Here is a 12,841-nt window from a genome sequence, read left to right on the forward strand (position 1 = left end):
ATGTGGGTTTTAGCTGCTCCAATGTGTACTAAAATGCACCAAAAGAAAGTAAAATTTTTCTTTCTAAAAGAGTCGGAGTTTGAAAATAAACATGAGGTGTCACGCAGTCTTCCATTTGTGAGTTCCATTTGATTTGATACTTCCTGGAAGTCTCATTTTGTGAAGGGTTGATCGTTTGAGTTTTTTAATATGGATTTTTTCAGCTTTTGTAATCTATATTAGCTCACGGGAGATTCAAGTGCAGTGCTTGATTTTGTGTGGAGATTAGGGACTGAAACGAAATCAACTGATGTAAATTCACTGATTAGGGTATTTATTACCCTCGTTTTTAATATGAAGCATTTAATACTTATTTCTTGTCATATTTTATAGTGTTTAAATGAGATCTGAGCGATTTTAGGTTATTTATGCGACAGTCAATAACTTAAAATCGGCCAAATTTTGTTTAAATGCCGCAGAAATGACAAGAAACAACAGCAAGCCAAATTTTAAAAAGTTGAAATATTTGAAAGAACTGGTCACGTTGATTGATTTCAATGTCAGTTTCTAGTCTCCATTGAGACTGTTACACTATGCTTAGATTTCCCTTAACTTGGTTTCAATTGGTGAGATTCTTATTAACAAGGGTTAAGGTTTTGTTTAATTAGCAGCCAGTCAGATTTTATAATTCCTCCTTCATGAATATGGAGTCTTGGTGTATGAAATTATGGTAAACAAAGTTACAATAAAAATAACAGTTCACTGTGGAGTCTCTTGCTGGAGTTTTGCTGGTGTCACTTTACTTTTTGTAGTGAATTTGTTAGGAAATCTGTAATAATAAATCATCTTTCCTTAAGTGTCTGAAAACAGTGGAGCAAATTTAAGCACTTGATGCTTAATGGCATGGGGTAATATTTACCCAAAGAGACCTATTTTAAGGAGACTTGATATCCTAGGGTTTATAATTAGAATGCATTCTGATAAGATTAAATTTGGAAATACAGTTAACGATAAAGATTAGCGAAAAAACTGAGCAACGACGTTTCGGTGTCATCCTGGCACCATTTTCAAGTTAAAAAATATTTGTGCGAAAAGTAAATTAATTTATACCAATGGTAGAGGTGCGAAATTGAATAAATTAAGATTAAGATAGCTGTTCAATGTTCATGTTCATTCCAATGAGGTGTCAAACACTGGTAATGAGTTCAGTGTCTGTTCAAAGCCTAAACAAATACTTTTGCGCGAATGGAGTCTGACTGTGTGTTAAGGCTCGGTTTCTTCTTGCGAATCCACAACATTTCGTGGATCAAGCAATCGAACTTTCCCTGACATTTCTTTAGGATCTTAAAGTTGTTAGTCAGGTCACCAACTGTATCAACTCGGTGTTCATTTTGAAGGTGTTTTCCGATGGCGGTAAATCGGTGTTTCTCAATGCGCTTGTAAAGATGACAGCTAGTGTAACCGACGTATTCTGCATCACACAGATCACATATATAGTTATAAACAACGCACTGTTGATTGATCAAAGGTGGTTTTGGCTCTTGTACTTTGAGATCATCGCCAATTTTACGGCTTCTGAACACCGGCTGTAGTTTGTGATCAAGTTTATTACTCAAGTCCGAGAGATGTTTCTTTACTATGTCCGCTGATTTCTGGTCTTTAAAAGGCAGGACAATGCGGTAGATATTCTCTGTTGGAGGCGTCGATCTTGTGTCTGGTGACATCACTGAATTAACGAAACGGGTGATGGTGGAGTTCACAAGAGAATCTGAGTACTTGAGGTTAGAAAAGATCAGTTTAAGGCGTTCGCATTCTGTTGAGAATAGTTCCCATGTTGAGGACAGGCGGTAAGCACGGTTTAACATGGTTTTAACTAAAGATCTTTTATAGCGGTTGTCGACATGACTTTGGTGGTGTAAGAGGAGACCAGTGTTTGTGGGTTTACGGTAAACACTTGTTACCAGCTTGCAGCCCTTCTTGCATATTTCAATGCCGACAAATGGTAGCTTACCGTTAGATGCGATCTCCATGGTGAAGGATATGGATGGATGACAGTTGTTCAAAGTCTTCAGAAAGGCTTCTGCGGTTGGTATGTCTTTCATTGTGGCTAGTGTATCATCCACGTAGCGTCTGTAGAAGTCTGGCAACTTGTTCTCGTTTTGTAGCTTTTCCTCGATAGAACAAAGAAAAGTATTGGCCATTAGGGGACCCAAGGGAGAGCCCATCGCTACTCCATCAATTTGTTGGTAGAGTTGACCGTTAAATTGAAATAGCTGGTCCTTTGTTGCTACTGACAACAGTTCAATTAGATCAGCTTTGCTGATGTTTAGATGGTGTGTTTTGTTAAACCAGTTGTCAACAAAAGCTCTATCAGCAAGGATCTCGATGGTTTCTTGTAGTGGGACGTTCGTAAATAGCGAAGAGACATCATAAGATACTAGGATGTCAGATTCGTTGAGGCTCAGATTGCGAATCTCATCAGCGAAGGAAAATGTGTCAGATATTGTGTAGCTGTTGATCGACAGGGGCTTCAGTTTATCGTCGAGCCATCTCGCGAGGGCGAAGTTGTAAGTACTTGTGGCGGATAGAATGGGCCTCATCGCCAGTTTTTCTTTATGAGTCTTTGGCAGACCATAAAGATGGGCGAGTCGTGATCCTTTCGGGCAAACTGAGTCGGCAATCTGTTTTGGGAGAATTTTGCGCACGACAGATTCAAGGTGTTTCTCTTTCTGCAGTAAAGGGTGGTAGTTTTTGAGCGGTCGTCCACGCGTCTTGGGTCTCTCCGAACTTACGGCGGTAAATTTAGCTGTATCGTTGATGGAAGATTCACTCAAAAGGCGAACATATTCTGCCTTATCCATAACAACTACTCCTGTACCTTTATCTGGTTTCGTGATTACGATGTCATCTCTTCGTTTTAGTTGCTCAATAGCTCTTTGTAGCGCTTTCGGTGGTTTGGGGGCTTTGCACTCAATGTAGTTAAGCGTGATCGATCGAAGGGTGGCCGCAGCTAATTCCTTCTTATTGTCGGATAATGAAGGCTCCAGTTGCCAGAAGGCTTTCTCGAAGCTAGCTTGAATGTCCATTGAAGAGATGCGTTGCGGCAAGGAAAACTTCAAACCTCGACACAGAACAAGCTTCTGGAAGAATGAAAGCTTGTAGGAGGAAATGTTCTGGATATGTTTGTCCACATCGTGATCTTTGTTTAGCAGCTTCATGATTTTGTTGATATGGCCGCTCATCATTTTCTCATAGTGCTTTTTGCGGAGGTTAACCATCGTTCTCAGGATGCACATGTATTGGAGCGATGAACAATTCCGGCGTATTTCAACGTAGATTCCGTTAAGTTCCTTCTTCAGTGTCGCATTTTGCTTTACTTTTGCCCTTAGTTCTTCTGCGATGACATTAGTTGAAAATTGCTCGGAAGCCTTTGACCATTTCATATGCTTTGTTTGATCAACTTTGGCGAAGGTAGGAGTTAGTTCGAAATTCTGGCAAAGCTGAAGAAACTCGATGGCTCCATCGCATTGGATTTGTTTCTTGCTGCAGTCTTCAAGTCGCCTGAAGTACTGCAGCTGGTTTTCGCGTTGTAAAATTCTTATAAGATTAAATTTGGAAATACAGTTAACGATAAAGATTAGCGAAAAAACTGAGCAACGACGTTTCGGTGTCATCCTGGCACCATTTTCAAGTTAAAAAATATTTGTGCGAAAAGTAAATTAATTTATACCAATGGTAGAGGTGCGAAATTGAATAAATTAAGATTAAGATAGCTGTTCAATGTTCATGTTCATTCCAATGAGGTGTCAAACACTGGTAATGAGTTGGTAATAAGTTCGATTGCTTGATCCACGAAATGTTGTGGATTCGCAAGAAGAAACCGAGCCTTAACACACAGTCAGACTCCATTCGCGCAAAAGTATTTGTTTAGGCTTTGAACAGACACTGAACTCATTACCAGTGTTTGACACCTCATTGGAATGAACATGAACATTGAACAGCTATCTTAATCTTAATTTATTCAATTTCGCACCTCTACCATTGGTATAAATTAATTTACTTTTCGCACAAATATTTTTTAACTTGAAAATGGTGCCAGGATGACACCGAAACGTCGTTGCTCAGTTTTTTCGCTAATCTTTATCGTTAAATGCATTCTGAGGTTGAAAAATATTTTGGCTGATTACTTCAGTGTGTAACATTACTGTTGCAGAGGTGAAATAAGTAACTTTTCAGGGGTGTAGGCATGATTGTTCAAGGGGGGGGGGGGGTCACACTGTGTTACCAGATTGTGATGTTGACCTCCACATCTGTTGTGGGTTGTTTGCTTAAAAAAGGCTTATTAAAGGGGGGTCACGGGCACCATAGGACCCCCTCAGCGATGCTCTTGCTTGTGTGTAGGGATGAGGTCTTGATAAGTGAGTGTGAGGGCTGTACTGGGAAATAATGCTCCAAGGTAACAGAAAATAACCCAAAGCAATGTTGCACATAATCTGGGTGGGGGTACTCCAAAGTGAAAACGTTGGGAATTTAAATTAAACGCCTAAATGAGACCAATCTGGCTGTGGCTTCAACATTATTTGACTGCAAAGAAATATCACTTAAAAATGGGCTACAATGACAGCATTTCTCTTTATATATTAATTTTTTGTGTGCAACCCCAAAAGGTACTGACGACTAAAATTAGAGGCACCTTAAGTGAGATTTGCACCCTTGTTAAGTGAGAAAAACAGCCCCACCTTTTCCACAAGGGAGTCCCCCTCCCCCCTCCCCCCTCCAACAGGGTGTGGAAAAGTAGTGAGTAAGTTAAGAGTGGCGAATGTTTTTGATAATTTATTTTTCAAGGACTTCTGATCAGCCAAAGACTTGTGGCTACTTACTGAAAATTTCAAACTATTCTAAAGGACTTTGAAATATTTCCTAAAAGATTAATGTATGTTTAGGAGCTTGTGAGAATTGCACTGTGAACGAGGGTTTATAATCAGCTGCAAGTGACTCACCCAGATTTGAGTGTAAAGAAGGAAATTGCACAGATAAATATGAGATGTATATTTTTACTTGGTTTTTTGAAAATATGTCTGCCAGTAAAACTGGTTTACAAATGGAAACTCAAGACATTATGTATTAAATTAGTTCACAAGGAATAACTAGTGGATTTACTATGAAATCAGTCAAACTCAAGCTAACTGAAGGTGTCAAAATTATGTTCTCTAATCTTTGATTATTTAGTAGTCTGGCAGTGAATTGATTGCATTTATGGTGGTTTTACATCAACTGGTTTCTTAAGGTAACTATGACTATGGTAAAATCAAACTGGCACTTACCAGTATCTTTGCTTCATACAAAGCCTTAGAGGGCTAGTTCATTTAAAAAAATGCCTCTGAGGAAGGCAATCACAGAGTCTAAATAGTTGAAAGTGTGCAGTTTACAATTCACTATTGTACAAAATGTTGTTACTAGTTGAAATTGTTATGATAGAAGTTCATGGTGCTTGTATGAATATAACCAACGAATGGATGGAAGCTGCTGAATTCACTATTTGATTTTAAGTTCTCAAGACCACATCGTTGTTTTCAGTGAAGTAGACAGCAATAGTTCCAACAAATATAACACATGTACTTCTTTCTTTGTAATTTGTGTTATTAACTGCATGAACTCCAGTGATGCTGTCCCTGCATTTTTCATGCTGTTTCATTTTTTTTGTAACTCCAGATACAGTAACTCAGGTACTACATGTAAATGCAGAATGGATATAATTGACTGCAGTGCTGTATGTCTCTGTCAATTATCATCCACAAGTAACTACACGACTGTATATCATTCCACTTCTTATAGTGACAGTATTAGTAGTCTCCATGGTCCAGTTGCCAATGTATGTGATATAAGCTCTGAATGATCTGCAATTTTATAAGAAGATATAACAAGTGTTAGCAAAGTGTTAGTAAGGCTGTTGGCCCACTCTGACACCCCACCCCCTCATGAGATATTATAATCAAAGAAAATACCCACCTGTATATGAGTTCGATCACTCTAATTTGGAGGGGGATGTCAGACTCAAACCTAATTGTGTTTTTTACATAAACTATGCAATGTTTCATTGTATCTTGTAGCTAGAAAATTGGACACTACAGCGGCTCATGTACATGTATAATGATATTTGAAGTCATTTTCTGATATAGAATGTTGGTTCCAAATTGAAGAAAACCATACTTAATAAAAACAATATTTTATTGTTCTTATTACACAGGTAGAAAACATCAAAGATGTGATAAAAAGCCAAAAACAAACAATGGTGGCTATGACTACGACTGATCATTATGAATGACAAACTGTAAAAAAAATTGGTCAAATGCATTTTTCAGGACATACTTTCAATGATGTTTCTCTTTTAACTCACTTGTGAACAGTTGGTAAAGAAATAAAGATAGGCTTATGATCACTGTAGTATGACTCTAAGGTACCTGCAGATTGAATAAGCTGTGGTACATTTGTATAAATGTGATCTAAATGTGTACGGTAGTCAGTAGTGTACTGGTCAATCAACTGTGTGTATCCCCTGTCTGTTTTCAGAGACTTTTTGAGAGCCTTTTGTTCTGCAGATACCTCCATTAGATTAACATTGAAATCTCCAAGCAGTATAGTGGGAATTGTAGGGTCTGGTAACACCAAGTTATGCAGATGAGTAAGAACATCAAGAAACTGTGAAATTGGTACCTTAGTTTTGGAGCGGTAGATGCCAATAACACGAATATTTGGAATTGGTTGGCTTAGAACCATAATGGTAATTTCAACATTATTAGTGTTGAATCTGTATGGTAAGTGAGTGCAGTTCAAATCATTCTTAATGTACACAGCTGTTCCATAACAAGTTCTGATATTGGAGAGATTGAAGTCATTTCTGTAAAGTGTAAATCCCCTGAGCTGATACACATCATCTCTATCTAACAAGCAAAGTTTTGTTTCAACGAAAATGTTGACATCAGCCTTTTGAATATTGTAATCACTTCGGACATCATGTGTGTGGAGGTGGAAAGACCTGACATTTTGAAATAAGATTGTTTTTGTTTTGGGTGAATCTGCTGTCTGTAATACTGCTAATGGGAGAAGACTTGCTTCTGTTCTCATTCTCCTCATTTCATCTTTAACTTTCTCACTAACCTTGATTTTGTTTTCATTCAAATTGAGAACATGTAGTGCAGAACTGTTTCTTACTTGGCTTAAACCAACATAATGCATATGTTCCCTTGTGGATGCTGGAAAATCAACAACTGCTTCATCTAATGAGTCACCTTGACAACGGTGAATAGTCTTTGCAGCAGCAGGTCTAAGAGGAAATTGCCATCAAAGAACTTGCACTTGACTTTTTTAAATTAATCTGGAATTGTCTTGTTACTTCTAAAACTGGTGTCCACTTTTTATTTATGCTTCTCTTGTACAAATGTGCATATTCTCTGCGCTGCTTTTTGCCTATTTCAGGATGTGGAAATGATACCCAAATAATACTTGGTCTGATGGAATTTTCTACTCTGTAGTCTATGTTCTCTATCATACACTCTGCACCATTAGTTAGTCCATCAGTCACATCAATATTAGTTGTCAAGTCATATTTTGCCATAGTTGCCAGAGACACAAGTGAATATAAACCCATTGTCTTTGTAGGATCCTCTGGGATTTTGTTTTTCATTTGTTGTTTCAGATCATCGGAAATATCCCCAACTACGATGTCCAAAGTCTTTACCTGTGCTTTATCAGTTTTAGAGATAGTATATAGGACATTGTTGTGAGCATCTACTGATGCATTTGTAGTAAATAAATGGGTCATGTTCATAGGATAATTATCTTCTTGAGGTCTGACTTTCAGAAGTCTCTGTTTTAAAATGGCTACATCATCTTCAGAATGTTTTCCCTCTCTCAAACGATTGAGTAGCTCAGCGAATTCTCTGTCATCCTTTTGTCTCATTATTTCAGTCAATTCAAACAGGGTGAAATTCGCTGTCCAAATGTTACTTGCTAAAGCACTGTAGCCTATTGCAGAATTTTCAAAGATCCACTTATCAAAAACTGGTTTTAACTGGAAAAGATCACCAACAGTTATCAAACTAATTCCACCAAATAGCTCTTTTGTCCCCATTATTTGTTGCAGTCTTGCCTTCAAAAAGTTAAACATGCCACTTCCTACCATGGATATCTCATCAATAAAAATTGTCTTAAGTTTCTTGAGTTGCGCCTTAATGGTATTTAGTCTGTCGCTGTCCAGTGCACAATACTCAAAACCTCTATTGGCAGGTATCTTAAAAGCAGAATGTAATGTATTGCCTTTAATATTAAAAGCTGCTTTACCAGTAGGAGCTGCTTTTACAACTTTCACATCATCTGGATTTTCCCCTGCAATACTATTCAGATATCTTATTAATGCTTCATAAAATACATTGGTGACTGTACTTTTGCCAACTCCAGCACCTCCACTTAAGAACAATCTAAGAGGGTCATCCCTAGTTTTTATTGAATGTAACACATGATAAAAAAATTGTCTCTGTTTTTCATTCAAAGAACGGACAAGTGCAAAATAATTATCATCAGACATCCGCTTTATAACGAGTTCCTTCTCATCATTACTTCTAGGGAATATTCCGATATCATCTAGCAAATCATACTGTTCATGGTCCTTGTTTTTTCTAGGATCAAAGCAAGCAAATAATTTACTAGGCTTCTCCTTGACAGCACAATCCTGCTTACTGATATGCTCTGCATTTGGAGCAACAGTGTCAAAGTTGTCATATTCAGCATTGTTCATATCTTCCATTGCTTTATCTAGTATTTCTGAATGGTATTCATGTTGATGCCTATTGCTGATAACTTTATCCTTAACCTGTTCAAATCATTCTTGGTAAGTTTGACATTCTTTCATTAAATCAGTAGTTTCATTTCGCCATGGTGTGTAAAGCATAAGCTGTTCTCCAAAATGGTTTTCTGGATCCTTATCTCTATTGTACCTAACAGATCGTATGATTTTAGGCTTCTTTCGATGAGCTAATAAACTGAAAATCAAGGGAAGATCTTCTCATGGGCATTTGTAAAACAAGATAAACAGCTTCTTGGGCACTGATTTCAACTGCATTTAAAAATTTGTTTCCAATGTGCCTCACTCTACTTGTAACATCTTTATTACCAGATTGGGCTTCTTCAGATGCCTTTTCTAGAAGCCTGCTCATACCTCTCTGTCCTTTTGTAATGTAAGAGAGTATGTATGTGGCACATGCATAGGGATCTAGTACCTATTGAATGTCCATGTTTGCTTGCCAGGCTTTGAGTAAAACATTGTTATAATTGTTTATCCTTATTTCAGATGGTGCCCTTTTCAAACATAACGTTGCCCTCTTTAGGGTGTGTCTTATAGCTAAGATGTAACTTTCTTCAGTTAATTGTAAGTTGTTAAGAAAACCTTCAAATGTTATATCTTCACCATATTTCATGTTGTCAAGAACTTCTTTTATTCTTTCAGCATTTCCTTTTATATCTTTCTGGTTCTCTTCATCGTAGCAGGAATTCTCAAGAGGTGTTAAAATAATTGTCCTTGGCATTGGTGGTAATGGAAAGTTAAACCTGCATATCTTATGCCCCCGCCTTCTTACATGTTTTGGCATGCCTGTGCAATTGCAAGTTTACAAGATCTTCCATTTCACTTGGACTATCTGGTTTACAGCAAGTGATATACTTGTCAACAAAGTTCACAATTTCTTCATCAGAACTTTTTTCATATTATGGGGCTTCCTCTTTGTTGAAATTCAACTCTGTAAAAATAATCAGCTATTTCTCCTATTGGCATTACATTGCTCTTTAAAACATCGGAAATAAACAAGTGTACCATGTGGTCAAAGTTCCTTGCACAAGTGACAGGATCTTTTTGTATAAGATCTGATTTTTGTTCCCATGTCATTTGTTGGATTTCACCATCAGTATACTCTTTTTTCTCAACAATTCTACCTAAAGTTTTGAGAAGGTGAGACCACCTTGTTTCAGCAGCTGAAAAAGAGCAAAACCATGTTGGGTTGCCTAGTTGACGAATCATAGCAAACAAGTCTTTTTTACATTTTTCATAATAAGGTGGTGACCCTAACTCTGAAACCTTCATCAAGATGTACCAGCTTATTGAGATAATCCTCTGACTGCAATTCACCAGCAGTGTACTTCTTCCCTTTTGTCTTACATTTTCTGAGAGAAATACAAGCAGTATCTTGAATTTGTTTGATTTGCAGTTTTTTTAAGTTATAGAAAATGTTTGGTACAGACATTACAGCTCTTCTATCCTGGCATCTTAGCTCCCACTTGCAAATTGTACTGTATGATACAGGAACCTTTCTTTCATTGTTAGCAGGTCTCCGTTTCCCACAGAATATTGTGGGAAATGATAAATATTCAGAATCTTTGTCCATAAATATTCCTAATGGTCTATTCCCTTCCCCTGGGGCAAAAGAAATTATTCTGTCTACATTTTCTACTACATTTGGTTCCTGTAATAGTGTATCTGTAACCCCTGATGGGCGTTCATCAACTTCACACCAGTCATCACTATCTTCTTTTTCACAGCCTGGATTTTCATCATCTGCATTAGAAATACTCTTTTGACAATCTTGTGTTTTATCCTCTGGAACAATTTCATCTGTTTGTGTATGTAAATCATTATTACTTGGAGTGTCAGAGTTTTCAACAAATTCACTCCAGTCTTCATAGGCACTAGATTGCAAACTTAAGTTATCTAACCAAGCATTTTGTACCTCTATACGTTCTCTCTTGAATAAATCACTTGTGTCTACAAGATATTTTGCTGCATCTAATACTTTCTTAGGTTTAATATTCTGAAACTGGTAATGATGCTTATAGCTCAGACACCTTTTAAGTTTTATTGGAATGGTTTGTGATTCATTGATGGTCCTTGGCAGACAGTGAACAGTTGAATTTACATCAGTTGGTACATTGACAATGTTTCCATGAATTGACAACTGGCTACCTCTTGGTAGCTCACGAATTTGCATAAATGCAATACAAGGTGATATAAGCCGTTCTTCCAATGGTGTTAAATTTAACAAGTCAGGTTTTTTAGGAAAACTCATTTTATTGGCTTTAGAGAGCTAGGCTGGGAAGGTTGCCTTTCTTTAGATTTGAGTCACAAGTTCTGCAAATCCATTCAGTATTTTCTACACTTCTCACCCCAGTGACACAAGACTCAACAAGATCTTGTGAACATGCCTTATACCTGTTAACATTACATTTCAATGCTGAAGACTTGTACCACAACTGGTCACAACAGGTACATATGTATTCTGGGCCACATTTAATGTTTTTGTGAAACAAATTTATTAAAGAAATAACACTGCTTTCATTTTTCTCTGTTTGTAACAACTGATCATTATTAGTTGATAAGTGTGATGACTTTTGAGCATTTTCAAATTGATTATCATTGGCTGGTATAGTCATATTTGAATACTTTAATAGTTTGAATTTAGTGGTTCTCCTAACTTTAGCATTTCTGTTTACTTGCTCAATGTGTACTGGGTTATCTGCTTTCCGTTTCCTAAAACTCTGTTTATCAATTTCTTTTCTATGTTCTGGATTTTTTGCTTTCCATTTCTTAAAACTCTGTTTATCAACTTCTTTTCTATGCTCTGGATTCTTCGCTTTCCGTTTCTTAAAACTCTGTTTATCAATTTCTTTTCTCTGTTCTGGATTCTTAACCTTTTGTCTTCTAGATGACTTTTTTGCAATTTCCTTTATGTGATCTGGGTTCTCAGCTTTCTGTTTCCTTTTAGACTTTTTGTCAATTTCTCTTACGTGTTCTGGGTTGGTCATTTTCCTTTTTGTGACAGTTTGGTTCTTTTTCTCCCTAATTGTTTCAATATTGTTGTACCTTTGCACAGAATTTTTATTCTCTCTTTTTCTAAAATCTGCATTAGCTCTTCTCTTTTTCATGTATTCTTTCATGTAACCTCAATCAGCTCTGCGTTTTTCCTTTTTATCAATTGTTTTTCTTTCATCTACATTTTGATCACGTGTTTTGTTGTTTGGTACCCCACAATTTCTCTTTTCTACCGTAGAAACGTGATGGGTTTCACTTATGTGTCCGATATAAATGTTTGTGTGTTCTGTCACATTCACTGCTTTAACAACGGTAACAGGAGCATAAGTCTCAAATGATTCGGCAATATGAATTGACAAATTTAGACAATTGGCCACTGCTTGAATTATAATTGCATCAGCCCATGTTCCCTGACATGACATATTGTTCAAATAGTCTTGCCAAGAATGATCAGTGTTACTCTCTATGAACTGTTCAGGGTTCTGCAGTAAATACTGGACACCAAGGCTACGTATATGAGAATGGTTATTAGGATTACCATAAAGTTGATGTGAAACAGCTCGAAAGAAGCAATCACCACCTCCTCCAACATCAACTGCCGTTCTATTTAATTCAGACAACCTAGTTTCCAATAATGAAACGGAATTGGTAATTGAGGAGCGATGTGCCACTAAATTACAAGTAGTGGTCGCACTGCATTGATTTGATGGCCCCGGATTCTCTTCAACATCACCACTTAGAGAGATGACTCTGAGATACACAATAAGTTTCGACCCGACAGCATTTTAATTTCTTTAATGTTCTCCCGTCAACACATACAAAATAAGGGCGACTTCTTGTGCTTTAATGTTCTCAGTTGCACAACACATAGGTACACATTTTGGCCGAGGGAGGACTTTTTTGATGGTAGTACAAATTTAGATCTGACTAACTGTTCACTGAAATAACAACAATTACGTGCAGACAGAAAAAGTTTTAGTTTAGATGAACTTGGAATGCTTCTTTTAA

General features: G+C 37.1%; 3 protein-coding genes and 1 pseudogene across 8 annotated transcripts in view; 1 reads left to right on the top strand and 3 right to left on the bottom strand.

Moving 5' to 3' along the window:
* The window catches only part of LOC110048328 (C2 domain-containing protein 3-like), a 280,755-nt gene that overhangs the window by 117,555 nt on the left and 150,359 nt on the right, over positions 1-12,841 (top strand). The gene's annotated exons all lie outside the window — the stretch shown is intronic.
* LOC149103183 (uncharacterized) lies at positions 971-3,797 on the bottom strand. Its single transcript, XM_089272546.1, has one exon. The coding sequence runs from the start codon at positions 3,651-3,653 to the stop codon at positions 1,203-1,205; it is 2,451 nt and encodes an 816-aa protein (XP_089128672.1). The 5' UTR covers positions 3,654-3,797; the 3' UTR covers positions 971-1,202.
* Positions 7,304-8,961, bottom strand: LOC149103184 (ATP-dependent DNA helicase PIF1-like). Its single transcript, XM_089272551.1, has one exon. The coding sequence runs from the start codon at positions 8,780-8,782 to the stop codon at positions 7,304-7,306; it is 1,479 nt and encodes a 492-aa protein (XP_089128677.1). The 5' UTR covers positions 8,783-8,961.
* On the bottom strand, positions 8,991-9,972 carry LOC149103185 (uncharacterized; annotated as a pseudogene).

Source organism: Orbicella faveolata, unplaced genomic scaffold (assembly GCF_042242905.1).
Source record: "Orbicella faveolata isolate gen_17 unplaced genomic scaffold, um_ofav_v1 contig_35, whole genome shotgun sequence".
In the NCBI taxonomy this organism is placed as follows: Eukaryota; Metazoa; Cnidaria; class Anthozoa; order Scleractinia; family Merulinidae; genus Orbicella; species Orbicella faveolata.